We start from the raw sequence: 26,365 nt of genomic DNA on the forward strand, positions 1-26,365 counted from the left end.
GGGTAATGTAGTTCTTTGTTTGGGCCCGGATGATGGAGGCGGGGCAAGGGGCGGAGTCGTTGTCCCCTTTCGCGTCCATCATGAGCCCTGGGCGGGGCTGGAGGACTAAGCGCCCAGCACGTCCTGCCCCGGCGGAAGTGGAGGTGCGGGTTCGGCCGCGGGCTCTGAGCGGGTGAGGCGCGCGGAGACGCCGGCGCCGACCATCGGTGGGGTGGGGGCGGGGAGGGGGTGGGAACGCCGCAGCTGGGACCATTTGAGGGGAGCCCCTGGGGCCTGAAGGGCGTTTGTCAGGTGGTACAGAGGGGAACCCCGTTGAGAGGGGAGAAGGGAACGGGTCCGCCTTGTCTTTGGGAGCTTGTTTGCCCAGCCGAAGTTCCCAAGTCAGGAGGGGGCGGGAAGGCGGGGTTCTGGAAGGGGTGTGTTTTGAGAGATGGCAGCCTTAGCCTCTGGTTCTGCTGTTAAATATTTAAGAAATGGCCGAGCAAGGCGGGTGGGCCTCGGCTCGAGATAAGAGCCCGACTTAAAAGGCGAAGGGCCCAGGAGATGCCAAGGTGGGTTGGGGCGCAGAAGGTTGGGCGTTTAGATGTTTTGTGGACACAGAAGGAGACCACAAGGAGCTGGATGGGAGGCGGAATGCACAGCTCATTTAATCAGGTCCCTCTCGTGCCCCCCTGTTCTTGCAGCCCGTGCCCGGATGGCAGCAGTAGTTCTAGGGGCAGACAACATGGGCCCGGAGCGTATCTTCCCCAATCAGACTGAGGAACTAGGGCCGCACCAGGGCCCCACGGAAGGCACTGGGGATTGGAGCAGTGAGGAGCCTGAGGAAGAGCAGGAGGAACCCGGGGCAGGCCCAGCTGGCTACTCCTACCAGCCCCTGAACCAAGACCCTGAGCCCGAGGAGGTGGAGCTGGCGCCGGTGGGGGACGGAGAGGACGTAGTGGCGGACATCCAGGATCGGATCCAGGTATGCTGGAGGAGGCCTTGTTCCCGAGGAGGTGACGGTGGGATCCCTGAAGGGCTGGCCCTGAACTGTCTTCTCTGGCTGTTCAGGCCCTGGGGCTTCATTTGCCAGACCCACCATTAGAGAGCGAGGATGAAGATGAGGAGGGAGCTACAGCCTTGAGCAGCCACAGCTCTATTCCCATGGACCCAGGTAAAAGAGATTATTCTTTTCATTATGGGGGAAGGAACTGGCCAGAGCCAATAGAGAGGTCACAGAGCAATACCCTGTTCCTAAAATGACAGTTTGTAATCTAATATTTTGCAGATGTCAGAATCCAGGTGAGCCCTAGCTGGTTTGGCTCAGTGGATAGAGCATCAGCCTGCGGACTGAAGGGTCCCGGGTTCAATTCTGATCAAGGGCATATGCTTGGGTTGTGGGCTCGATCCCCAGTAGGGGGCATGCAGGAGGCAGCCGATCAGTGATTCTCTCATCATTGATGTTTCTATCTCTCCCTTCCTCTCTGAAATCAATAATTTTTTTTTTTTTTTTTTTTAAAGAATCCAGGTGAAATGCTATTCTGCTAGACTTGGGGAATGGGCAGGCTTGCCTAGAAATAACAGACAGATTTGGTGACTTTACTAACCCAATGGTTCTGGGTTAATTCAAGGAATGGGCAGGGAAGCAGCTCCCATCTTTCCTATCCTCTAATTAGTCTCTGCCTGTGATTTCAGAACATGTAGAGCTGGTGAAAAGGACAATGGCTGGAGTAAGCTTGCCTGCACCAGGGGTTCCTGCCTGGGCTCGGGAGATATCAGATGCCCAGTGGGATGACGTGGTACAGAAGGCTCTCCAAGCCCGGCAGGCATCCCCTGCCTGGAAGTGACCACCTTGAGAGCTGCCTTAGCTCCCTGCATTCCACTGGAACCAGGACAGGACTGAACACATCCCTGGTTGTAACGCCCATCTCCCTTCCACATCAAGGCAAATCAAACTTCTCAGAGACCCACTTTATTCAGTCTGTACATATGGGGACATCGGCCCAAGCCCAACCCACCATAGCATGTATCACTCTGGAGAATAAAGCACCCTATGTACACAGCCCAAAGCTGCACTGCCTGTGCCCCTGGGACCCAGGTCTGGCTCTCCTAAGCCTCTTGCCTCTCCATGGTGCCTGAAAGGGACAAGCAAGGGCCTGCCCAGCATTAGCACAAACAAGGAAAATAAATAGATGTTGGAGGGAGCCATGCTTAGACACTGCTCCCTGTCTCCTTCCTCTTGGCTTTGGGAACCAACAGCACAGGAAAGCAGTCAGCCCCAGGTGGTCCCTTCCATGTTTGTGATCCCAGGGCTGCTGCTCACCAAGGAGGGGGCACAGGTAGGGTGTTTGTTCATCCCTTTCTCTTGATCCATCTGGGCCCTTTATTCATTACCTGATGTCCATAGCTTATGTGGTTCTCTTTTTGACCTCCCACATGGTCTTGGTCGGGCAAGGGGTAAGAGGAAATAATACGGCCCCCTCAGCCTGCACGCTGCTGGGGCTGGGGGCCTCTTTGTGCTGCTGGGGGTTGGCGCCCCTCCAGCTATTGACTTCAGGGGCCAGTGGGGCTTGGCATAACTTTGGTGAGAATAATCTGCTGCTGCTCCCGGTGTGCCTCTGCCGGGAGGGAGAGGAGGAGACCCCTGGCGTTCAGATGAAGATGAAGGGAAGAGGAGAGGAGCCCATGTGTTCCTGTGTGTATTTCTCAGAGCAGCCTCAGGTAGCTGTGGGGTCAGGAGCAGGGGTACAGGCGTCCCCAGTTGTCTGAGCACTAAGCATCTCAGTGCTCAGCCTGTCTGTACTGGCCACCAGGAGGCACCAACACATTTTGGGGAGAAGAGGGACCACTCTGTGGGCATCCCTGCTTCAAGTGCTGCATCACCCTCCCTAGAATCGCTAAAGAGGCACTGCCTTGCCCCATGTCAGCCAGTGGGGAGCAAAGGGTGGAGGGCTAGGGCAGCGTCCCAGGGCTGAGTGGGCTGTGGCCCCGTGGAGGAAACTCGGGGCGTCAGAGAGCCTCCTGGCTGGCAGTTAAGAACTCTTCCGCCCGCTTGTGAGCCTCTAGCGCCTTCATGGTGTACACGTCCTGGGGCAGCTCTGACTTCCTCCGAAGCAGCACTTTTTCTTTCTTGATATCCTTTAGCATCTGTGAGTGGACGGGGAGAAGGAGAGGAATGGTGACCAACTCCCAGTGTATCTGTGGCTTCCCCTCATTGCTGGGCTCTGCTGCTCCTGTCTCCTCCCCCGCAGAGCTGTCTATTGCTGCTCCGCCTCCCCCTGTGCCCTGCCACCTGCACGGCCTCCGTCTCCATAGTCCTCTTCAGAAGCTGGATGTCCTCTGCCGTGGGGGTCTCCGTCTCCATCGAGTACACAGGGGGCAGCGGTGGTGGAGCTCGGAACATGGGATACTGAGAGGAAAGGAGGCACGGACAAGTGGGGGAGCCCCTTCAGACTCTGTGAACCTGTTTGCCACTATTCCTCCTCAAACAGACCCTCCCCCAGCCTAACAGGGGCCCCTCAGTTCAAGACAGTGGCAGGAAAACCTCACCTGGGGGTTAAGTCGGGCCAGCTCCTCGATCTTTTGCCACATCTCTTCTCTTTCCTTCATTCGGAACCGGCCCCTGAGGGAGCAGACAGGATGGGGGTTGAGTTTGAGAGAGAAGCAAAGGGGCTGGCGGTGGACAAGGTGGACAGTCGGAGGCTCTGAGAGGGGACACTCACTTCTGCTTCTCCGCCTTGTACTGTTGTGTGCAGTCATCAAACAGCTTCTGATTCATCTCCATAAACAGCTTCAGGGCATTGTAGATCAGTCCATGGATTGTCCTGCCACCGCAAGAAAGACGAGGTGTAAGAGGCCACAGCCTGCCCTAGTGCCAGGCCCTACCTGCTCTCTCCTAGGTGTCTGCTAAGAGCAGGGGTCCTCAAACTACGGCCCGCGGGCCACGTGCAAATACAAATGTCGTATTTGTTCCCGTTTTGTTTTTTTACTTCAAAATAAGATATGTGCAGTGTGCATAGGAATTTGTTCATAGTTTTTTTTAAACTATAGTCCGGCCCTCCAACCATCTGAGGGACAGTGAGCTGGCCAATGTTTAAAAGGTTTGAGGACCCCGGCTAAGAGCCTTCTCATTTACTACTCCCATTTCACAATCTGCTACAGTGTAAGCTCATCTCTCCGGTCAAATCATGTGACCTGAGATCGGCATTGCAGGGTTTTCACAAATACCGGTCTGCCTGTCCATCCTTCCTGCCCCCCATGCTCCCAGACCCTCCTCCTCCCCACTTGCCTGGCCCACACGGATGGCCTCCCAGCAGCATGATGTGCACCTGCCCCACAGCATGCTTGCTCTTAGCGGGAAAGCCCTTACAGCACTGGGATTCAACACATCCTAAGGCCACATCAGCTTCTCACAGCGTGGAATTAAGTGACCAAAAGCGGCAAAATGTCTGACTGCAAGAAGAGGTGTACTACAGGCCACTGCTCTGCTGTTTGGTCTCAGATCTCTCACGTAGGTATCTTTTCTCCCCGTTCCTCAAGGTCCTCTCAACCTACAGTGGGCACCACCCCTATGTGCAAAGTGACCAGATGAGACTCCGTAGGTCTTCCACACCCTCACAGGCTCCAAAACCACAGCCCCACCGCAGCGCCTACTTGTTCCAGTGGCTCTTGGAGTTCCGGTAGAGCGCAGGGAACATGATGGGGAGGACCCGGGCAGCATTGTCACTGATCAGGCTCATGATGTACTCGTTGTTCCAGTAATAGAGAGCTCGCTCTGCCACCTGATGGGGACAGGCGGGACTCCGTGAGGACACAGCTTGCTTTGCTCAAGACCCCCTCAGTTCCTGGGAGGTGGGCTGGATCTCACCTGGAAATGGGGGCTGGAGACACACTTGGCAAGCTGGCGGAAGAGTGGGTCCATGACTTTGCTGAACTCTGAAGGTTCAATGACATCCAGAATCTCCTCCAGCTCGTTCAGGAACATCACCTCCTTGGGGCTGTGGGTCTTCGGCCAGAACTTGAGAAGCCCCACAATCACCTGTGAGACCAGGAGGATAAAATTCTCACTCAACACCTGCCTGGTTCTCCAGGAAGTCTTCCTGCCCCCCCCCCCCCCCCCCCGCAGTGGGCGTAGCTTGGGTGGCCTCAGCTAACGGCTCAGGGTTCTCCGACTTGGATCTGCTTCCTAGGTGTACATGGGTTTTCTCCTTCAGAGAGGAAGCCATGTCACCTGTTGGGCTCCATCCCTCCAGAGCACCTGCTACAGCACTGCCCCACAGAGACAGACAGACGTGCTGCTGACAGACAGGCGGGCGCTGGGGCTTAGAGAGGGAATTACCGGCTCAGTGAGGCTGCTCTCCTTCTCCAGGAACTGCACCACACAGTATGCCAGCTGCAAAGGTTGAGGCCGAAAGGAGGTGAGGCGCAGGGCCCAGGCCTCACGGAGATCAGAGACAGGAGCAAGACCCCAATGGAAGAGGCAGCGTAGACGGGAATCATCCCACCCACTCCCTCTGCCTCCCCACCCGGCCGGAACATCTCCCCTCCCTGTCTTCTCTGCTGCCAGGCCCAAGCAGGGGTCACCAAGAGGAAGGCGGCTTACCTGAGGGTGGTAGACACTCAGGGACTTGACCTTGTGAAGGGGAAGCAGGACACGGATAAGGAACATCTTGTGCTCTTCCTTAAGGGGCAAGGCAAAGCCGTTTATGATGCTAGGAGTTAAGGAAGGTTCGTTAGGGCCAAAGGGCCTGGTCCAAGCTCAGTGAACCAACCCTCCCAACTTCTTTCAGGCATGTGTGACCCCACCCCACCTCTCACCTGCCCAGGATCTCCAGGAGCTCGGCAATCCCGTTGTGATGCTCCGTCTCATAGATAAACCTGAGGGAAGGAAAAGGGTCTCCTGACAACCTGAGGCCCCTCTACAGTCCCCCCTACCTCCCTTCTCCCCCCACCTTAGCGGTGCTTGCTTTGCTGCTGAGCCTGGCTCCTGGCCTCACCTGTAGAAGATGTGGTTGATCTGCCTACGGATATAAGCCCGGAGCCCCAAAAACTTGCCATAGATTCGATGCAAGATGGTCTTGAGGAAGTCCCGCTCTCGAGGATCCTCACTGTCAAACAGGTCGAGGAGCTGGGAGCGAGCAGGGAGAAAGGTGGCAAGTGAGGCAGGAGCTGAGGAAGGCAGGGCTGGGTGACATAGGGTCCTGGCTGGGAGAAGCTCAGAGGTTCTCTGGAGAGGGCCCTGGGACAAGGCCCTGGAAAGAGTAACTGGATTGATTTCTCTGCTCTCCTCAAGGGGACAGCTGAGTATGCATGTGGCATACTGAACGTGGTGGGTAACTCTGTTGCTGCTTCTGTTTCTTTCCATTGTGCTGGAAGCTTCTTGCAGGCAGAGTAGGTCTGTTTAACCCTCTTAGTGTCCTGTACAGACACAGCTGAAACCCAAGATATTCTTAGAGGGAGAAAGAACTGGGACCGGAGTAAGGGATGTGGGGCCAGAGTCCATGCACTGGAAGGAGGGGAAGGACAGGAACTCAGGGACTCACAGCAAGGACAAACTTCTGGTCAATGTACTTCTTGGCTATGTTTGGCTGGAAATCAGGAGACTCAAGGAAACGTAAGAAAAACTCGTACACCAGCTGTGGAGGGAAAGGGGCATCCCTTCAGGGGGTGTTCCCCAAGGACTGGGAGAACCCTGACGACAGGTCTGAGTGCCCCTGGCCCCGGTACCTGGAGGTGTGGCCAGGCGGCTTCCAGGGTGGGCTCGTCTTCCTCTGGGTCAAACTCGGCCCCGGTGGGATTGGATGAGGGTGGCAGTGTCCGGAAGAGGTTCACTGAAAACTGAGGGGTGGGGCCCAGGTGAGAGCTCTGTCGGGGCTTCTCCAGGGCGCCCACCCTGCCCACGTTCCCGCCCTGCGCCCACCATGGTGACAGCCTCTGGGTAAATGGCCTCGGTGACGACGTCGCGGCTATGGGTGATGTACTCCACCATTTCGTTGAGTCCTGCCCGCTTCACCTCCTTGAACTTGAGGTCGCTGAGTGGGTCTGACACAAAGTCGAAGAGGACGCAGCACTGGCGTAGCTTCTGGATAAACAGCTCCTCCCGCTCCTGGGTTGGCGAATCTAGAGGGGCCAGCAGTCAGGTTCCCTCCCCGCCCTTCACTGCTGTGCCCTACTGGCCTCACAGGGCTTTCCCTGACCCTGTCCCGCTCCCCTGGCACCCTCTCCCCAATGGAACTCCCCTCACATTTGCTAGAACTCCCATCCCCCAAATAACCAAAACCACCCAGTGCCCCCAAGCCTGGTGCACCAGCCCCCGGTGACCTTCTCCAAGTACCTTTCAGGGCAGGAAGCTTCTGCAGCTCCCGGTTCTTGCTGAGATTGAAGCGGGAGGAGCTTTGCCGTCGCTCCTTCTTGACAATCTGGGGGCCCCCTGAGTACTTGATTTTGCTGAGCTGCGTGGGGGGTGGCGTGCTGTTGCTGGGACGCTTGTTGGATGCCGGTGGCTGAGACTGGGGCTGCGGCTGGGGCTGGGGCGGCGGCTGTGGCTGGGCCTGGTCACACAAGTGAATTGTTGAAGTCCCTTCCCCAAGCTCCCCAGACGTCTTCCCAAGGTGGATCTGAGTGCGCATGTCTGCGTACTAATGTGGCCGGTAACTCTGCCCCCAGGCCCAGGCCACCCTCCATCCCAGCCCGTGTATGTACCCTGCCCTGAAGGAGCTAAGGCCAGGGTCAGCGACGCCTACGGTTATCCCTGGGCGTGATCGCAAAGGGAAGTCTCACAAAGGGATGCACAGAGCCTTCAACATGTTCACTCCAGTTCACAGGTGGGGTGAGGGTGAACAGGCTAAGCCAAGTCATGGATTGACGGCAACAGAAGTCAGAAAAGAAGCTATCCTTCCAGGGCCTTGCTGGAGGTGGTGAGGGGTGGTGTGTGAGTGCTGACTGAGAGAGGGCAGGAGGAACCTTCTGAGTAATGGAAACATTTTTTATCTTCAAAAAAAATACACACACACACACACACACACACACACACACACGCTAGAGACCCAGTGCACAAAATTCGTGCAAGGGGCTCAGCCCTCGCAGCCCCGGCTTCGTCAGGAAGGTCGTCCAGCTATCTGGTCTAATTAGCATATTATGCTTTTATTATTATAGATATGTGTGTGTGTGAGGGGGGGGGGAGATAAAAGCATCAATGATGAGAATCACTGATTGGCTGCCACCTGCATGTCCCCCACTGGGAACTGAGCCCGCAACCCAGGCCTGCACTCCTCACTGGAATCGAACTTGGGACCCTTCAGTGCACAGGTCAACGCTCTATCCACTGAGCCAAACTGGCTAGGGTGAAGCATTTATATCTTGACCGTGTCTGGGAGATAGTTCATAGCATATATACCTGTAAAAATTAAATGAGCAGACACCTAAGATTACTGTACTGTATGACTTTACTGAATGTGTTACATTCTTCCATTAAAAGTTAAAAGAAATTCATTCCCATGTCTCAGTTTCTAAGTACTAGAAATATAGCTTAAGAAAAATCCTAACTATAAAAAAAGGCTTTGGTCCTGGCGGGTGCAGCTCAGTTGGTTGGGCACATCCCATGTACCAAAAGATTGCCATTCGATTCCCAGTCAGGACATATGCCCAGGTTGTGAGCTTGATCCCCGGTGGAAGGTGTGCAGAAGGCAGCCAATTGATGTTCATCTCTCTCACACTGATGCTTCTCTCTCTCTCCCTCGCCCTTCCTTCTCTCTCTAAAAACACACAAAAAATTCAATTTAAAAAAGAGGCTTTGGCCTTTTTATACTTTTTACAGCCTTATTTATAATAGCAAATAAATAAATAAGTGGGATGTCATGGAGTTAAAATCATGTTTACAAAACTATGTACTAAATGTAATCATACATGGTTCAGCTGTAAAAAATATTTACTCAATCACAGTTATTTACCCAAAATTGGTGATGAGTAGTTTGAGAAGAGGGGAGATGTCTGTGCAGAGGTATAAGACACTGAGGTTTGCCGAAACCGGTTTGGCTCAGTGGATAGAGCGTCGGCTTGTGGACTGAAAGATCCCAGGTTCGATTCCGGTCAAGGGCATGTACCTGGGTTGCGGGCACATCCCCAGTAGGAGGTGTGCAGGAGGCAGCTGATCGATGTTACTCTCTCATTGATGTTTCTAACTATCTCTCTCCCTTCCTCTATGTAAAAAATCAATAAAATATATTAAAAAAAAAAAAGACAGGTTTAATTTTCCACAGTACAGTCAATAGATAATATCAAAATCTCAAAAATTTAAAAAAAGGCAGTAACAGAATCTTATTTGGAAATACAGAAGTCACCCTCCACGGAAAGTTAGGAGTTGAAGGAGAGGAGGAGCCTGGGAGGGCTGCCCTGACATTGCAGCCCAAGTACTATCTGATTTTCTGAACAATGTACATGTTCGTGTGATCACGGCGATAAAAACTTAAGATAAAACAAAAAACCTAAAACTATGTGATTACAGAAAACTGCTTGCTATGCTAAGCAAAATAAGGGTTTTACAAAACTGTACATACATGAGCTCCCCCACAATGCCACACAAGGCACTAAGCCCAGGTAAGGGGGAAAGGACAGGAATAAGCCCACCACTGTGGCCATGCCCATCTCCTGTGGGAGCAGAGTGAAAGGTGACTTTTTTCTGTATTCTGTAAAGACAGCTACTTTTAAAAACCATCTCCTTACCTCCTCCCAGACAAGGGTGTCAGGGCCTCACAAAGCCCATTTTCTTTTTCAAATATATTTTTATTGATTTCAGAGAGAAAGGGAGAGGGAGGGAGAGACAGAAACATCCATGATCAGAGAGAATCACTGATAGGCTGCCTCCTGCATGCCCCATACTGGGGATCCAGCCTGTAACCTGGGCATGTGCCCTGACGGGGAATCGAACTGTGACCTCCTGGTTTATAAGTTCACGCTCAACCACTGAGCCACAGCAGCCAGGAAGCCCATTTTCTTTTTTTAAAACAAACATGTTTTTATTGATTTCAGAGAGGGAGAAAGAGGGAGAGAGAGATAGAAACATCAATGATAAGAGAGAATCATTGATTGGCTACCTCCTGCATGCTCCCTAATGGGGATCGAGCCCACAACCTGGGCATGTGCCCTGACTGGGAATTGAACCGTGGCCTCCTGGTTCATGGGTTGATGCTTAAACACTGAGCCAGGCATTTTTTTTATTTTTTTTATTTTAATATGGAACGCTTCACGAATTTAGGTGTCATCCTCGTGCAGGGGTCAGGCTAATCTTCTCTGTATCATTCCAATTTTAGTATATGTGCTGCCGAAGTGAACACGAAGCCCATTTTCAGCCTACACAGACATTTGCAGGGCTGTCCACCCACAGGTACTGTCCAGGCCCCCCCTGTTGGGAGAGGAGAGAGGCTGACCAACCAGAAATTACAGTAGCACCAGAGGGGTGAGGCCATGTCTAGCTGGGTACCCCAACCACAGGGAAGTTGTCCTCTTGTCCTCATACCTGCCATCCCCACCTCCTCTCCAGCCTCCTCCACAAACTCTTCCTTCATACAATAAAAATGGGAAAATCTGAAAGCATCTGGGGTACGGGGAAGGGAGGAAGACAGAAATGTTATGCTTTGTAAGCTCTGAATTTGAAAAAAAAATTATTTACTGATTTTGAGAGAAAGAAACCGATTTGTTGTTCCACTTATTTATGCATCATCCAATGATTGATTCTTGTATGCATCCTGATCAGGGAATCGAACCCACAACCTTGGCATGTTGGGACAACGCTGTAACCCACTGAGCTACCCGGCCAGGGCGTAGGCTCTGAATTTTTTATAGAAACAATTATGTCGAGCTTGTGACCTCTGTGGGATCAGAGAACAAAGGGGACAGGGTCCAGCTCAGGGTAGCCCTTGGGTCCAGTGTAACTTTGCCCTTATGGCCCTCTCCTTTGCCTGAAATGACAGCCCCAGACACCAATTGGATGAGGGGAAGGTAAGGAGGTGGAGCAAAAGCAGCTATCACACACCTCTCCTGCCATGACCAGAAGACTTGGGCCTGACTGCCTGGGTTTGACTCCTGACTCTGCCATTAATTAGCTGAAAGTCATACAGTCTCTTGGTGCCTCAGTTTCTCATCTGTAAAATGGGGATGATAATAGTACCTATTTCTTAAAATCTCATTTCTTGATTTGAGAGAGAGAGAGAGAGAGAGAGAGAGAGAGAAGAAGGGAGAAAGGGAGGGGAGAAGGGAAAGAGGGAGAGGAAGAAAAAAAGATACAGGGAAGAATAGAAACTTCAATTCTGGAGATCAAACCAGCAACCTTGGGGACAACGCTCTAACGAATTGAGCTACTAGGCCAGGGCAATAGAAATTATTATTTCCCACCCCATGGATTTTAGGAATGCGGCCTGGAAATTCCTGGAATTAGCACACTTCAAATGTTCCTCAGAGTCTACTATCCTCCTTGTTTTAAAATGGGGCATTGCATCTTTCAAGACCCAGCCTTTTTCCAAAAAGGCTTCTCACATTCCAGGCCTTGGGTGTCCATGCCCTTTCCCCAACTGGACCTGTGACCATCCCTAGTGACACCTCTTACTTCGTCTGTTCAAGTGTCATTCCCCGACTGGACAGCAAGTCCCTCGAAAGCCTGGACCCCACTTGGCACCACTCTGGGTCCCCTCAGCACTGGCAACTAACGCGCAGTTAGCAAATGTTTGGTTGGCTGATTGACTGGGGGCCAAACCCAGGCCCCTCCCCACAGGGTTTTCCTGTCCCGACTGGAGACCCTCGGAACAGAGCCCGGGATGGGGCAGAAGCAGAGCGGGAGGGAGAAACATTGGTGACACTAGGGTGAGGGCCTTTGTGGCAGCTAGGAACCAAAACTCAGGAAAAACAGGTCTCTCTCCATCCTCCGAGATAAGATGCAGTCACCTGCCCCTCCACGAACCCCCTACCAAGGGGACATCCAGAGAAAGGAGGCATTCCTCCCAGAAAGGGAAAGGCAAGGCCTCAATTTTCTCTGCTAGTGAGGAGGAGGGTGGGACTAGATCAGTGTTTCCCAACTCTACTCCATGTAGGTGTCAAGGGAAGAGAAGGCTGCATGGCGAAAAACCAAAGTTTAAAAACAATCCCGGTTTTATAAGGCCACCGGCTCCCAGGCCTCAGACATAAGCAGCATCTGAGAGACAGCTGGCCCAGCCAGCAGAGCCCTGGCTGCCAAGCCTGGATGAGGCGTCTCCTGGTCTGTGCGCCCTTCGCTTTCGCGAGGAAACGTGCTTGCCAGAGGGAGGTATGGGGATATGCCAGCGACGCACTTCACGTTCAACACTCTCTCCTAAAAGCTCCAGCTTCTGACTTCTCCACCGACCTGGGCTGGAAGTGGGAGGCAGGTGAGCCCCTGGAGAGCCTTTTGCAGCTATCAGAGCATCCCTGGGCGCCGACCACAGCCCACGTGGCCAACCTGCTCTCCACCCCTCCTACGTCCTGCCTGTCCCACAGCCGAGACTCTGTAGTGGCCATCTCCTCTGCCCGAAACACCAGAGTCCCTAGTCCAGGGGTCCTCAAAGTTTTTAAACAGGGGGCCAGTTCACTGTCCCTCAGACCGTTGGAGGGCCGGACTATAGTTTAAAAAAAAACTATGGATAGGTTAACGCCGGAGTTTGCTGCTTTGAACAACTACTTCAAAAGTGAAACCAAAAAACAGAAGGGACAGCACCCAGAACCACAGGAACGCTGGCTGAGTGGAAGTCCTACAACTAGGAGGAAAGAGAAACGCATACGGACACTCAGAGGAGGCGCAGTGCTGAAGTCAAATTCTGAGGTGCGGAGTGCGCGGAGCGGGCTGGCGGCGGAGGGCGCGGTTGGCGTTTTCAATCGGGAGGGAGTCGCAGACTCTGAGCTCCAGATCCGGGCGAGTCTTTAGGGACCCAGACTCAAACGGGAGCAGCGGGACTGTCTGGCTTCGGTCAGAGCGAGTGCAGCTTTCTCTCTGAGCTTTGCAGCGGGTGGTGGGACTCAGAGAGGCAGAGCCCCTGGGGACAGGACTGAGAGCCGCCATAACTGCTCTCTCCGGCCCACCCTGTTGATCCTGTGCGACCCGCCCCGCCCAAGCCCTGCACACAGGCATTTGCCGGATAGCCTCAGGCAAAGGCTAGATTAGCACCTCCCTAGAGGACAGAAGTTCTCTCACTGCTGACACAGCTGATTCTCATAGCCACTTGGCCTGGAGGTCAAACCCTCCCTGGAATTAGCTACAACAATCAAGATTTAGCTATAAGACTGCGAACAAAGACCACTAGGGGGTGCACCAAGGAAGCATAACAAAATGCGGAGACAAAGAAACAGGACAAAATTGTCAATGGAAGATATAGAGTTCAGAACCACACTTTTAAGGTCTCTCAAGAACTGTTTAGAAGCCGCCGATAAACTTAATGAGATCTACAAGAAAACTAATGAGACCCTCGATCTTATATTGGGGAACCAACTAGAAATTAACCATACACGGACTGAAATAACGAATATTATACAGACTCCCGACGGCAGACCAGAGGAGCGCAAGAATCAAGTCAATGATTTGAAATGCGAGGAAGCAAAAAACACCCAACCTGAAAAGCAAAATGAAAAAAGAATCCAAAAATGCGAGGATAGTGTGGGGAGCCTCTGGGACAGCTTCAAGCGTACCAACATCAGAATTATAGGGGTGCCAGAAGATGAGAGAGAGCAAGATATTGAAAACCTATTTGAAGAAATAATGACAGAAAACTTCCCCCACCTGGTAAAAGAAATGGACTTACAGGTCCAAAAAGCACGGAGAACCCCAAACAAAAGGAATCCAAAGAGGACCACACCAAGACACATCATAATTAAAATGCCAAGAGCAAAAGATAAAGAGAGACTCTTAAGAGCAGCAAGAGAAAGAAACTCAGTTACCTACAAGGGAATACCCATACGACTGTCAGCTGATTTCTCAACAGAAACTTTGCAGGCCAGAAGGGAGTGGCAAGAAATATTCAAAGTGATGAATACCAAGAACCTACAACCAAGATTACTTTATCCAGCAAAGCTATCATTCAGAATTGAAGGTCAGATAAAGAGCTTCACAGATAAGGAAAAGCTAAAGGAGTTCATCACCACCAAACCAGGATTATATGAAATGCTGAAAGATATCCTTTAAGAAGAGGAAGAGGAAGAAAAAGGTAAAGATACAAATTATGAACAACAAATATGCATCTATCAACAAGTGAATCTAAGAATCAAGTGAATAAATAATCTGATGAACAGAATGAACTGTTGATTATAATAGAATCAGGGACATAGAAAGGGAATGGACTGACTATTCCTGGGGGGGAAAGGGGTGTGGGAGATTTGGGAAGAGACTGGACAAAAATTGTGCACCTATGGATGAGGACAGTGGGTGGGGAGTGAGGGCGGAGGGTGGGGTGGGAACTGGGAGGAGGGGAGTTATGGGGGGAAAAAAAGAGGAACAAATGTAATAATCTGAACAATAAAGATTTAATTTAAAAAAAAAAAAAAAAAAAACTATGAACAAATTCCTAGGCACACAGCACAAAAACACCTGGCGGGCCGGATAAATGTTCTTGGCGGGCCGCATGTGGCCCGAGGGCCGTGTTTGAGGACTCAACTCTCAATAGGATCCAAGCTCCAGGAAGCTTCCCGAGGCTCAGGCCTCCGGCCATCGAGCGGCGCTTTGATTTACACACCCCTCTCTCAAACGCAGTATATACTGCAACTGTACTTGCTCGTTCTGAACCAATGCAGGTCCAACCGGATCCTAACACAGCCACCATTAACAATTCAACCCACGTACTCACACATAAATAAAGTGGGAGATAGAAATATTTAACATTATAGAAAGTATTGTTAACAGAACGATGAAACATCAACAGTGAAAAATGCAAAGACTAATGTTATAGCTTTTATATAATGAATTACTAGCCAAATGAAGATCCTTTTCGTTTAAAACCCTGAAAATCACAGAAGCTTTCTCTTCTATCCTGACATCTAGAGCTCTGTTTAGCTGTGCTTAATTCTTTCCTTCCTTCATTTATTCAATCAACATCATTAGAGATTAAAAGGTGAGTAAGACATGGCCCTTGCCCTCAAAGAGCTCACAGTCCAGTGGGTGAGACGGACAGAGAGCAGCTATTGGTACAAGGGAAATGCCAAAGCAGAGAAAGCAACAAAGCATGTGGGAACCCAGAGGGCTGAGCTACAACTCTGCCTGAAGGATTAGGGAAAACGGCCCTGAAGAGGTGACTTTTAATTTGGCTCTAAAAGGATAAACATGAGTTTAAGCAAAGGAAGAAAGGAGGGAGATAAAGCAGTCCAGGCCTACGGAATCACATCAATAAGGGCTCTGAGTCATAAGGGCTCATCGTGACAAGAAACCAGGATGGGAGCTAAAAGAATGGGGTGCAGCCGGCTCAGCAGGCCGACAGTGTCAATTTGAATTTGTGAACAACGAGGTGCAGACAGAGGGGTTTTTTTATCCTCGCCCAAGGATATGTTTATTGATTTGCAGGGAGATGAAGGGAAACATCAATGTGAGAGAGAAACATCGATCAAACCGGAAACCTAACTGGGAACCGAACCCTCACCTTTTTGGTGTACAGAACGATGCTCCAACCAACTGAGCCACCCGGCCAGGGCTCCAACTGAGGCTTTTAAGTAGAGGACTGATAAGACCAAAATATTTTTAGGGTAACAACTCTGGATTCAGGGAGGTCAGGCTGAAGTGGGGAAGAACAGGATAATTTTTTCCTCCCCCTGTCCTCACTTCCAGAACTAAGGACATAGCAAAGTCCACAGCACTGAACTGCCTTCTCCAAAGACAGACCAAGAAAGAGCCCCGCCCTGCCTGCAGCAGCAGGTCAGAGTCAGTCTGACCTAACCTTTTAGGGCTCCTTTCCATTCCAATACTGTCTTCTAGAATCTGAGAGCCAGTGCATCATGCCATCAAGAACACAGGGGAGCTGGCCCTGGCTGGTTGCTCAATGGTTAGAGCATCTGCCTGCAAACCAAAGGGTCTTGGACTCAATTCCTGGTCAAGGGCGCATACTTGGCCCTGGTCGGGGTGCATGTGGGAAGCAACCAATCCATGTGTCACTCTCGAATCGATGTTTCTCTCCCTCCCTTCCACGCACTCTAAAAATAAAAATAAAAAAACGGGAACTGGCTCCCAAGCCACACAGACCTAGGTTGAATTCGCTGTTTTACTGCCAAGTAAAAGCTAGTTAACGCTGTTAAGCCTCAGTTTCATCTGTAAAATGGGGACAACGATAACGGAATGACCTACGGGAGTGTCGTGAAGATTAAATGAGAAGGTTATAAAATTAAATGCATGCACAGTACTCAGGTACTCAGCAGTGTTTGGTACAGAGTGTAGTGAGTAGAATGGTGTCCCCCAGATCCACATCAACCCAACATCCGTGAATGTGGCCTTATTTGGAAATAGGCTTTTTGCAGATGTAATCAAGTAAAAATGAGGTCATATTGGATTAGGACGGGTGCTAAATCCAACAGGACTGGTGTCCTTATAAGAAGAGGGAAATCTGGACACAGAAACACAGTTACACACACACAGGGGAGAAGGCCATGGGGAGCGGGGGGTAGAGGTGGGAGTGATGCATACGTCAGCCAAGGAGCACCAAGGAGTGTTGGAAGCCCCGGGAAACTAGTAAAGAGGCACAGCACAGACTCTTCCCCAGAACCTCAGGGGAGACTGGCCTGCTGACACCTCGATTTCAGACTTCTGACCTCCAGAACTGTGAAAAGATAAACCCGTTATTATAATCCACCCAGTTGTGGTAATTTGTGATGGTTGTCCCAGGACACTAATATACAAGTTACTGTTCAATAAAATCAATGTTGGCTGCTATAATTATTAGGGTCAATTGGAAAGACTGGCAAATGCTTAGCACGGGGTAAATTTGGCTGTAAGAGCCCAAAATTCTGGACTACACGAAGGGCAAGGAAAAGACTGCCAAACAGCTTTTGATGACCTGGGCCTCACAGCCTGGCCACCAACTTTCCCACTGTCCCTCTGCGTGGGGCCACCTGGGCACATTTCTAGGAAAGCAGGTGGCAGAATTCCTGTAGCTGCCTGCAGGTAAGCCCTGAGCAGCGTTTCACAAAGCAGCGCAAAAGGTGAACTGAACATTCCTGTCCCAGAGGGCCTGATACTGACCTACTCCTGCCTTTATCAGATTTGTCCAGAAAGGCAGTGCAGAAATCCTAGCAACTGGTCTTGGCATATTTCTTACTCTGTTGGAGCCTTCGCTTTCCCACCTATGAAAGGAGAGCGTTAGATTCTAAGGTTCCTTCCAGCTCTAATTTGAATTTGGTTTGCTTGCTCCTTCAGTTTTCACTCACTAACGCACTCAGATGCTGGCGCCTCCCGTGTGCCAGGCCCCTGACACTGAACGAGGCCTCACAGAGCTCACACACCAACAAAGGAGCCAGCTCCTGAACAATGGACTCCCATGGAGTTTTTCATTACGTGTTGCCGTGGATGGCACTGGGTGCCAGAGGAGCGAGGAGCGAGCGAGGAGCAGGAGCCCTGACCTTGTCCTGGGCAGGTGGGGATGGGGGTGAGGCGGTGGTCAAGAAAGGCTGCTTTCAGGACATCAATCTTTTTCTTTTTTTTTCATTTTAGTCAGTTTGATTTTTAAAAAAAATATATTTTTATTGATTTTAGGGAGGAAGGGAGAGGGAGAGAGAGATAGTAACATCAATGATGAGAGAGAATCATTGATCTGCTGCTCCCCACTGGGGATTGGGCCCGCAACCCAGACATGTGTCCTGACTGGGAATAAAATTGTGACCTTCTGGTTCATGGGTCGATGCTCAACCACTGAGCCACGCCAGTCAGGCTTAATCAGTTTGATTTTATTTAAAATAAATGAAATACTAGAAATGTTTTGGGCATTTATATTCTTACATAGTAAATCTTTTATAATCAACATCATAGACTCAGTTAATAAGATGCTTATTTCTTTGTTCCAATAAAGAAAAAAATAGCCCGGTTGGAATATATATCTTGTTTTCTTATCCATTCAGCTACTCTTTGTCTTTTGGAGAACTTAGTCCATTTATATTTAAAGTGATTATTGATAGGTATGTAGTTATTGCCATTTTATTATTTATATTTATGTTCCTCCCTGCCCCCTTTGTTCTTCTTTTTTTTTTCAAATATAGTTTATTGATTTTTTACAGAGAGGAAGGGAGAGGGATAGAGAGTTAGAAACATCAATGAGAGAGAAACATCGATCAGCTGCCTTCTGCACATCTCCTACTGGGGATGTGCCTGCAACCCAGGTACATGCCCTTGACTAGAATTGAACCTGGGACCTTTCAGTCCGCAGGCCGACGCTCTATCCACTGAGCCAAACCGGTTTTGGCCCTTTGTTCTTCTTAAAAAGTCCTTTTATTTCCTATAATCCTGGTTTGATGATGATAAATGACATCAATAACTGAACAAGTAGGTAATAGGCAAAAGCTGAGAGCAGCCCCCCAACTATTCTTTTCCGTCCTACTTCTAAGTCTCTTGCTGCTTTGCCTATCAGTTGCCAGTTCCCAACAACCTTCCCTGTGGGTTCCACAGGTGTCATCATTCCTACAGGGGAGGCTGAGCCCAGAGGGAGTGCTCCGAGGAAGTCTTTACGGATCTGCTTCGAACGTCAGGAGCGCACGGGTATGGGAAGAAGCCAGCTCCTTCTCTCAGAGCCCGCAGTTGGTGGGGAAAACACATGTGAGAAGTTACAACACCCAGTGATAAGGACTATTCTGGAGACCTGATCAGATTACTGTGTCAGTGCAGAGAAGGAGGAATTTATCTGCGGTCCTCAACTTCCGTGTCTGCAAAGTGGGGGACACCCCCCCTGCTTCTTCCAATTACTCAAGTGAGGCCTAAAACAATGGTCATAGGCGTAAAAAGTGTGTAGATCTCTTTAAAGGTGCCAGGGACCAAAAATACTCAGAAAAATCTAAATTGATTAACCCCAAACACTTGTTAATCAATCTCTTCTCCCAAAAACACACAAGACCTGCCCCTGTTTTCTGTTCTCCTCCATCCCTCTGAACAGTTTAGAACAGGAAGCAGGAAGCAGAGAAATCAAGGATCGCCAGCTCCCGGGAAATAAGAGCATTTGCTCAATGACGTCAGGACCATCCACCCCCCTGAGCATCCCCTGCACACTCGGAAACCTTCATGGGCACACTCCGGACTTCCTTAAGGCCCCCCACCCTCCAGGGCTCTCTCCACTTGCCATTTATTGCTTTACAACCCTAGATTGCTGGGCTGCGCTGACCTCTGCTCATAACTGTCCTTCAGTAGCTCCCATCTGATCAGGACCAAGGGCAATGGGCCCAGCCCGGCCGACTCAGGAACTCCAGCCACTCCCCAACCCCACCCCCACCCAGAGCCATGCTGAAGCCACTCACCACTGAGCACCGTATACTTCTCCCCATCTCCCCAGGACCTGGTACCCCTAGCTTTTTGCCCCAAGGAAAAAGGAACTCAATACTCAAAGTTCAGACAACTTTCACAGGAAGGGCTAAAGAACGGGAGAACTTACTTGGTCTGCACCAGCCGAAGCAAAACCTGCCTGAGGTCCCTCCCAGGCTGTGGAGCCTCCTCCCCTTCTGCCCGGGTAACTTCTGGCCCCCTGGGATCCCTCACCCCACCAGCCAGCCAGCCAGCAGTGGGAGCTGGTGTGTACAGCATAACTAGGGCTGCGTCCACGTTCATTACCTCCTCAGCACTCTCGCCTCCGCCATCCTTGCCTGAGCTGCTGGACTTGGCTGTGCCTTTGGCAATCTTGGGGGGCTCCTGAAGGAAGAAGATGGAGGTCGAGTTAGTATTTGCCAGGGGAAGGGAGAGGCCTTGTCTGGCCCCTTAGGTCAGGGGTCCTCAAACTACGGCCCGCGGGCCACATGCAAATACAAATATCGTATTTGTTCCTGTTTTGTTTTTTTACTTCAAAATAAGATACGTGCAGTGTGCATAGGAATTTGTTCATAGTTTTTTTTTAAACTATAGTCCGGCCCTCCAACGGTCTGAGGGACAGTGAACTGGCCCCATGTTTAAAAAGTTTGAGGACCCCGCCTTAGGTCTTTGCTGTAATTATCCTCTGTCCAGTTGAGTCAATCCATCAACCAGAACTACCGAGCACCTGCCTTGCATCTAGCCCAGGGGAGGAGGGTTTGGGGTACAAAAAGGGAAATTCAGTCTCTCTGAGGAGTTTAGAATGTGGTTGGGAAGACCTCTCCAACACACAGTAATGAAGCACGATAATGCTCTTTCCCCTCCCAAGGCTGGGACATGAGCTAGGGCCTGGGAGTGCCTCTGTCAACAACCAGGGGAAAAGTCTTAAGGGGAAAGCATGATGGAACAAGCTGCTCACACTCGCTGGGGCTAAAGTGGGCAGAGGGTGCCTGAGGCTCTCCTGCTGGAGGGAAGGATCACCACTCTCCCCCCAGAGCCATCTGGAAAGAGCGAGAGGCATTTTCTTAAATGTCACAAATAGCACCCAGATGACAGGGTGACACCGGCACCATCAGTGGGGCCCAGGAATGCTAACATGTATAGGAATTGTCCCAGGAACGCCTCAGTGGACAGGACAGAGACAGGGGTGGGAGTGAGGCCCCGAACTGCTACAAAGAGTGAGCACTAGACCCAAGTCTCCCTCGGGAACCTGGCCGCTGGATCCAAGCCCTGGCCTGCCCAGCATCTCTTCCTATGCTTTGGGCCAAAATAAGCAACTGCACAGGGACAAGATGGGGAAAAAGTGAAAAAGACGGGGATTTAGGTCTGGCTGCAAGCTCACAACAATTCCTCTGTGTGCCATGGATGCCCCGCAGCTCACTTACAGGAACCTTCCATCAGCTAACAGGCCTGTGTGGAGTGCTTGGCACTGGGGACCCGGCCATTGTGGAGGATCTGGTTCAGCTGTGCGCAGCAGACTTCGGGGGGGACAAAGACAAATTCTAGGTTTTCTTTGGGGTGGCGGGGTGGGGGAGGGGGGAATACAACCCATACTGGAGTGGATTCAAAAGCATGTCCCGAGAGCAACAGCTGCAGGAACTGGGAGAGGTGACAATGGAAGGGAGGAATCATGGCAAGAGGGATCTTTACAAATCACTAAAGGACTGTCCTGTGGACAGAGATGCAACTTGTTCTATGTGGACCCAGAGGCTCAAGAGCCCTGGCTGAAGTGACAGGAAGACAAGAGGAGGCTCCAAACAAGGAAGAATTTTCTCCAGAGCAGCTGCACAGAAGCCGGCTGCCTCGAGAGGCTGCAAGTCCCCGACCCCAAGAGCATTCAAGCAGGGGAGCAGTCACGCCTGCCCCGAGGCTTGTTGCAGAAGGGGTTTCGAGCCTTAATGAAGACTGGACTGGAGGACCTTGGAAATCACTTCCAGCTCTGAGATTCCGCAACTCAATGGCATCCAAGCCCCTTCAGTGAGAAGTGTTAAATCAAGTGGTTGTGACTATGGGGGCAGAAGGATTTCAGGGAGAAGAAAGCTCTGTGTGGGTGGAGTTGGGGGAAGGCTTTGTGGGGGCGGGGAGAAGGAAGCCATTCCCAGGTGTGGAGCAGCTCCGAGTGAGCAGTGAGCAGTCACGTGAGCGAGCAGGAGCAGGCAGGCGCGCCTTCTTTGTGTTGAATACTCTTCCACTGCCTACTGACCACGCTGGGCACACTGACCCCTCATCAAGGGGCCAGGGAGTGGCTCAGATCATGGGGTGGAGAGGAAAAGGATGAAGGGGTGCAGGCAGAACACAACACTGAGGTGACTGTACAGACCCCCGATGTGGGCCCCTTGGACACAGGTGACCCCTCTTCATACGTGTCTCATCTTTTGACTTGATCATGAGCTACTGGGTCTTTTTTGTGCCCCTCCACCTACCCTAGAAGCACTCAGTCGTATCTCTCAGGGAATGTGCCTAAGAGAGATCCCCGCTGCGGGGCCCACCACTCTCGCTCCCTGGCTCCCGCAGAACAGGTGAAGGGCACACACGCCAGCCCAGCCCAGCCCAGCGGTCCAGAGATGCAAGGCACCATGGAGCCAGCCCTATGTTCCGGGCCTAACCCTTACCAGTTACATGATCATACGCAAGTTAACTAGCCTCTCTGAGCCCCAGTTTCCTCATCTACTAAGTGACGAGGATCGTGGTTCCTGATTCCCTTAGCACAGTGTCCATGAAAAGCTTAACGTTAGTCAATGTTATTACTATCATTCTGAACAAGAAGAAAGTGGGAGGGAGCAGGGGCACCTGACTCAGAACCTAAAAGATGTTAAGTCTCAGATCGGAACATGAGGGAAGAAGAGGGATGGAACCCCCCCCCCCCAAGAGATTGACTCAGCACCCATCCATTGAGGGCCTACTGTGTGCAAGGGAGATGCCAAAACAAAATGGAACTCAGTTATTATTGCAAAGGGAAGAAAAGACTTGTCCATAATTAATTCCAGTCCAAAAGAGCACAAAAGGGGCATCGGTGACCTACCAAGTGTTCTGTAAACCCAGGGCACGAGGGAGAGCTCCCTCCCACCGGAAGGTTCAGGAGCGGTTTCGGGGGAGAGGCTGTGAAGGATGGACAGGACTGGGGCCAACTCGGATGGAGGAGAAAGGAGAGAAGTGATGGCTGAGCATCACTTCTACCCACCCCTTCTTTCTGTCCCTACCCCATCCAGGCAAACCTGTCACATGTCACCTCCTTCCTCCTCAGGACTTGCCAATCATTGACTGAAGAAGGCCAAAGGCAATTGGAAATCAAAAGCAGAATGTTAAACCTCGAAGGGGATCAGAGATGCCTGGCCTCATGTACTCCAATCCTTCCAATACTCTTTTCCAACCAAGTACTTATCCCTGTGGTCCTAGCAAGTCAAATGCAAATTTCTTCTTCTCAATCATCTCGTAGAGAAAGGTTTTCTGTGGATGGGACAGTATCTGTTCCATCAGACCAAAACCTACAGATAGGCAGAGGCCTCACCAGCTTCCCCTGAATTCCATGCCCCTCCGCATTCTTTTTTTAAAAAATATGTTTTTACTGATTTATTTTTATTTTTATTTTTTAGAGAGAGGAAAGAAGAGGGGAGTGAAACATCAATGTGAGAAACATAGATCGGCTGCCTCCTGCACACCCCCTACCAGGGATGGAGCCTGCAACCCGGCATGTGCTCTGAACAGGAACTGAACAGATGACCTCTCGGTTCATGGGATGATGCTCAACCAACTGAGCCACACTGGTGCAGGGCTTTCTTTTTGGTAAGATTTCCTTCTCTTTTTTAAATATATTTTTATTGTTTTCAGAAAGGAAGGGAAAGATAGAAACATCAATGATGAGAGAGAATCATTGATCGGTTGCCTCCTGCACGCCCCACACTGGGGATCCAGCCTGCAACCTGGGCATGTGCCCAGACCGGGAATCGAACCGTGACCTCCTTATTCACAGGCCTACGCTCAACCACTGAGCCATGCCGGCCGGGCAGGGCTTTTTTTTTTAATCCTCACCAGAGGATTTGTTTTCCCTGTTGATTTTTAGGGAGAGTGGAACGGAGGGAGGGAGGATGGGAGGGGAGAGGGGGGAGAGAGAGGGAGAAAGGGAGAGAGGGAGAGAGGGGAAGAGAGAAAGAGAGAGAGACATCAATGTGAGAGAGACACATCTATTGGTTGCCTCCTGCATGCAACCCAGGTACCTGCCCTGGACTGGGAATCAAACCTGTGACCTTTTAGCCCCTTGTGTGGCTGTGTGTGTATCATCTAAAGCTAAGCTGCCCAAACCACTGTAGCATGCTCACTTGCCAAGGACAGGACCCTGGGTGGGGCACACAACCCTGGCCAATTCAGTGCCCCACGAAGTTCAGTGCCTAGTGCACCATCACAGCCCTACACTCAGAACATCAGGACCTGAGAGGTTATAGGGACAACCCTGGCAGATCTCTAACAGCCCCAGGATAAAGAGTTTAACTGATAAGGTCAGAGATGGGAGCCCAGCAACCCAGCCCATCAGAGGACAAATGAAAGCATGACACCTCTGGGGTCGTAGAGTAGGTTGCTTTATGTTGGTGCAGAACACCAGGCCAGAGCTGTCCCCTCACCATGAGGAACCAGCCCAGGAAAGGAGAAGCTGGGGGAGGCTGGAGCTGGCATTCTAGCATCCTCTGTGTGAATCTGTACCTCAGAGGAGCCACACCTCTGAGTCAGATCTCAGCAACAGCAGGAAATAGAGGGCAGAGAAAGGCAGGGATGAAGAACAGGGGAAGGTGGTACGGAGGTAGACGAGGAAGGTAGCTCAGTTGGTTAGAGTGTCGTCCAGATACGCCAAGGTTGTGGGTTTGATCCCCAGTCAGGACACATCCAAGAATCAACCAGGGAATGCATAAATAAGTGGAACAGCAAATCGAATTTTCTCTCTCCCTCCCTCGCTTCCTCTCTCTCTAAAAGTAACCAATCAATAAAGCATTTAAAAAAAAAAAAAAAAAAGAAAGAAACAGCCTGTGTCAGGACACCGTGACAAAGGCAAGGGTGTTCAGGGGTGGCTAGTCCATGGGTAAGAAGGAAAACTAATCTGATAGTGAGGGCAGATTCCAGATTTACAGACAGTATGGCCCAGGAAAGACAGAAGTCCAATACTGTGCAAAGAATAAAAAATGCAAAGGTTACCCCAGGATTAGGGGATGGCGCCTGCTCAGCCTGGGAATGGTGACGGACTGGTTTGAACCTGGGAGACGGTTGTGCCTGGGAGAGGGGACTCTGGTAGGAAGGGGCCTTTAAGCCGGAAGCCCCGATGGTGCAGCTGGGCCTCCAGCAGGTTGTGTGACCTTGGCCTCAGTCTCCCCATCTGTACCACTCCGGATGGCGCTGAATGCACTCGGAGGTCCCCTCCAGCACTGACATTCTGAGGTTCCACGGACAGAAGGGAAGGCTCAGTCCTGGCTCACAAGTTTGTGCGAGAAGGAAGAACTAGAGGGAGGGGCCTAGGCCAGATTCGGTGGAGGAGAGAGAAGGCAGAGCTGTTCTAGGTCAGGGAGCTGGGCAGGGCGGGAGAAGGGGCTGCAGGGAGCGGCGGGGAAGGCCAGTGCAGGCCCGGGCGGTCGGAAGAGGAGGGAAGGGGCTGGGAGGGTGGGTAGTCCTGGAGGGACTCCCTGGGATGAGGGCTGTCCCGAACCAGCAAACGGGTGGGGGTGGGGGAGTGAGTGGCGCGGGGAGAGAAAGCCGGGGAGTGACCGGGGAGGGAGTGGGGCAGATCTGGAGGGAGGGGGCTACCCTGGGCCGGGGCAGGTCGGGAGGTGTAAGTGGGGGGACTCGATGTCGCGCAAGATGAGGGTGCTTTCCCAGCTGCAGCACAGGCGGGGGTGCGCCCGGCAGCGGGGACGGCGGGCTGGCCCAGGGAGTCCTGCGGGGGCCGGACGGGAGGGTCAGCCCGGGGCTGTCCCGGGCCTGGCTCGAGCCCCTCCCAGAGCTCCGCGCAGGCCCCAAGGCGGAGGCGGAAGGAAAAGGGCCACGCTCACCTTCTCCTTCTTCAGTTTATAGGGCATCTCGGCCCGTCCGGACCCGGCCTGGCTCCTGCGGCCCCGCTCCGGCTCCGGCTCCGGCTCCGGCTCCGGCTTTGCTCGGCCGCACTCGGCCCGCTCGGCGTCTCCTCGCCACCGCCTGCGCGCTGCGCCCGGGTTGATCGGTGTCTGCGCCTCCAATTGGCCCGAACTCTTCCAAACCTGCCTGACAACCGGACGCCGCCTCTTCGGATTGGCCATTGGCGCCAAGCTGCTTCCTTTTTTTCTCATTGGAAAAGAAGAGTACAAACCGCCAGGGTTCGGCTCCAAGAATTGGCTCGAGTGGGAGGTCCCGCCCTAGAGTGGGTCGAGCTTAGCGAAGGAGGCGGGGGTCAGGGGAAGCCCAGGCTGAGGACCGAGTGCCGCACTCCGGCGGCGTCGGGGCACGTCGGCCTCGGCCTTTCTTCGCGGCCCGTTCCTTTCTAAGGGGGTCGCCCTCTGTCTCCACTCGGCTGCTCTGCCCAGTCCGAATGGAAGGAAAGAAGCCCTAAAATGAAGGGGTGCCTTTCTTCTTCAGGGTAACGTAGCACTAATTGGTGGAGAGGACTCGATGGCATCCTTTCCCCAGACAGGGCTTGCAGAGAATCCAAGGGGAAGCCTCGCAGACGGGGGCCTGGGTGAAATGAGACCAGAATCCCGGGTTTGTTGCTTCTTTGGGAAGAGGGTCCCTGTTCCTACTGCAGATCTCCTGGGATTGGGGAACCAGCTAGATCTGCGCACTTGGAAACTCAGGGTTTAGTGTCTCGGGGAAATACATCCCTTACTCCCCACCCTGCACAAGGTAATGTCCTAATGGATAAGATCAGTT

General features: G+C 51.8%; 2 protein-coding genes and 1 non-coding gene across 6 annotated transcripts; 1 reads left to right on the forward strand and 2 right to left on the reverse strand.

Moving 5' to 3' along the window:
- The first annotated feature begins 54 nt into the window (after positions 1–54).
- MEA1 (male-enhanced antigen 1) lies at positions 55–2,048 on the forward strand. 3 transcript variants are annotated; one of them, XM_036316326.1, is made up of 4 exons: positions 55–172; positions 684–964; positions 1,051–1,153; positions 1,675–2,048. In XM_036316326.1, the coding sequence occupies exons 2-4, from the start codon at positions 695–697 to the stop codon at positions 1,824–1,826; spliced, it is 525 nt and encodes a 174-aa protein (XP_036172219.1). In that variant the 5' UTR covers positions 55–172; positions 684–694; the 3' UTR covers positions 1,827–2,048. The 3 variants fall into 3 exon arrangements, with proteins under 3 accessions (XP_036172219.1, XP_036172221.1, XP_036172220.1); XM_036316328.1 differs by lacking the exon at positions 55–172 and adding an exon at positions 219–291 and having other exon boundaries at positions 1,675–2,041; XM_036316327.1 differs by lacking the exon at positions 55–172 and adding an exon at positions 401–551 and having other exon boundaries at positions 1,675–2,041.
- On the reverse strand, positions 1,936–25,695 carry PPP2R5D (protein phosphatase 2 regulatory subunit B'delta). 2 transcript variants are annotated; one of them, XM_036316321.1, is made up of 16 exons: positions 25,516–25,695; positions 19,754–19,831; positions 7,313–7,529; positions 6,899–7,098; positions 6,706–6,816; positions 6,522–6,614; positions 5,976–6,106; positions 5,797–5,856; positions 5,582–5,690; positions 5,318–5,371; positions 4,847–5,017; positions 4,633–4,760; positions 3,702–3,803; positions 3,529–3,601; positions 3,272–3,388; positions 1,936–3,126 (listed from the first exon to the last, which is right to left on the reverse strand). In XM_036316321.1, exons 1-16 carry the CDS (start codon positions 25,540–25,542, stop codon positions 2,989–2,991), a joined length of 1,809 nt encoding a protein of 602 aa, XP_036172214.1. In that variant the 5' UTR covers positions 25,543–25,695; the 3' UTR covers positions 1,936–2,988. The 2 variants fall into 2 exon arrangements, with proteins under 2 accessions (XP_036172214.1, XP_036172216.1); XM_036316323.1 differs by lacking the exon at positions 25,516–25,695 and adding an exon at positions 24,668–24,812 and having other exon boundaries at positions 2,989–3,126.
- On the reverse strand, positions 10,204–10,310 carry LOC118660948. The gene has a single exon (XR_004969110.1). It is a non-coding gene; the product is annotated as a U6 spliceosomal RNA (small nuclear RNA).
- Positions 25,696–26,365: the final 670 nt, after the last annotated feature.

The sequence above is a fragment of the Myotis myotis genome, unplaced genomic scaffold, assembly GCF_014108235.1.
Source record: "Myotis myotis isolate mMyoMyo1 unplaced genomic scaffold, mMyoMyo1.p scaffold_m19_p_7, whole genome shotgun sequence".
Taxonomy (NCBI): domain Eukaryota; kingdom Metazoa; phylum Chordata; class Mammalia; order Chiroptera; family Vespertilionidae; genus Myotis; species Myotis myotis.

Excerpts from the sequence above, each read along its gene's own strand:
- PPP2R5D (XM_036316321.1), bottom strand. The coding sequence starts at position 25,542 with ATGCCCTATAAACTGAAGAAGGAGAAG. Across the intron at positions 19,832-25,515 it reads ATAAACTGAAGAAGGAGAAG|GAGCCCCCCAAGATTGCCAA; the intron begins GTGAGCGTGGCC and ends TTCTTCCTTCAG. Across the intron at positions 7,530-19,753 it reads GAGGCGAGAGTGCTGAGGAG|GCCCAGCCACAGCCGCCGCC; the intron begins GTAATGAACGTG and ends TTGTGTGACCAG.
- MEA1 (XM_036316326.1), top strand. The coding sequence starts at position 695 with ATGGCAGCAGTAGTTCTAGGGGCAGACAACATGGGCCCGGAGCGTATC. Across the intron at positions 965-1,050 it reads ACATCCAGGATCGGATCCAG|GCCCTGGGGCTTCATTTGCC; the intron begins GTATGCTGGAGG and ends CTGGCTGTTCAG. Across the intron at positions 1,154-1,674 it reads CTCTATTCCCATGGACCCAG|AACATGTAGAGCTGGTGAAA; the intron begins GTAAAAGAGATT and ends CTGTGATTTCAG.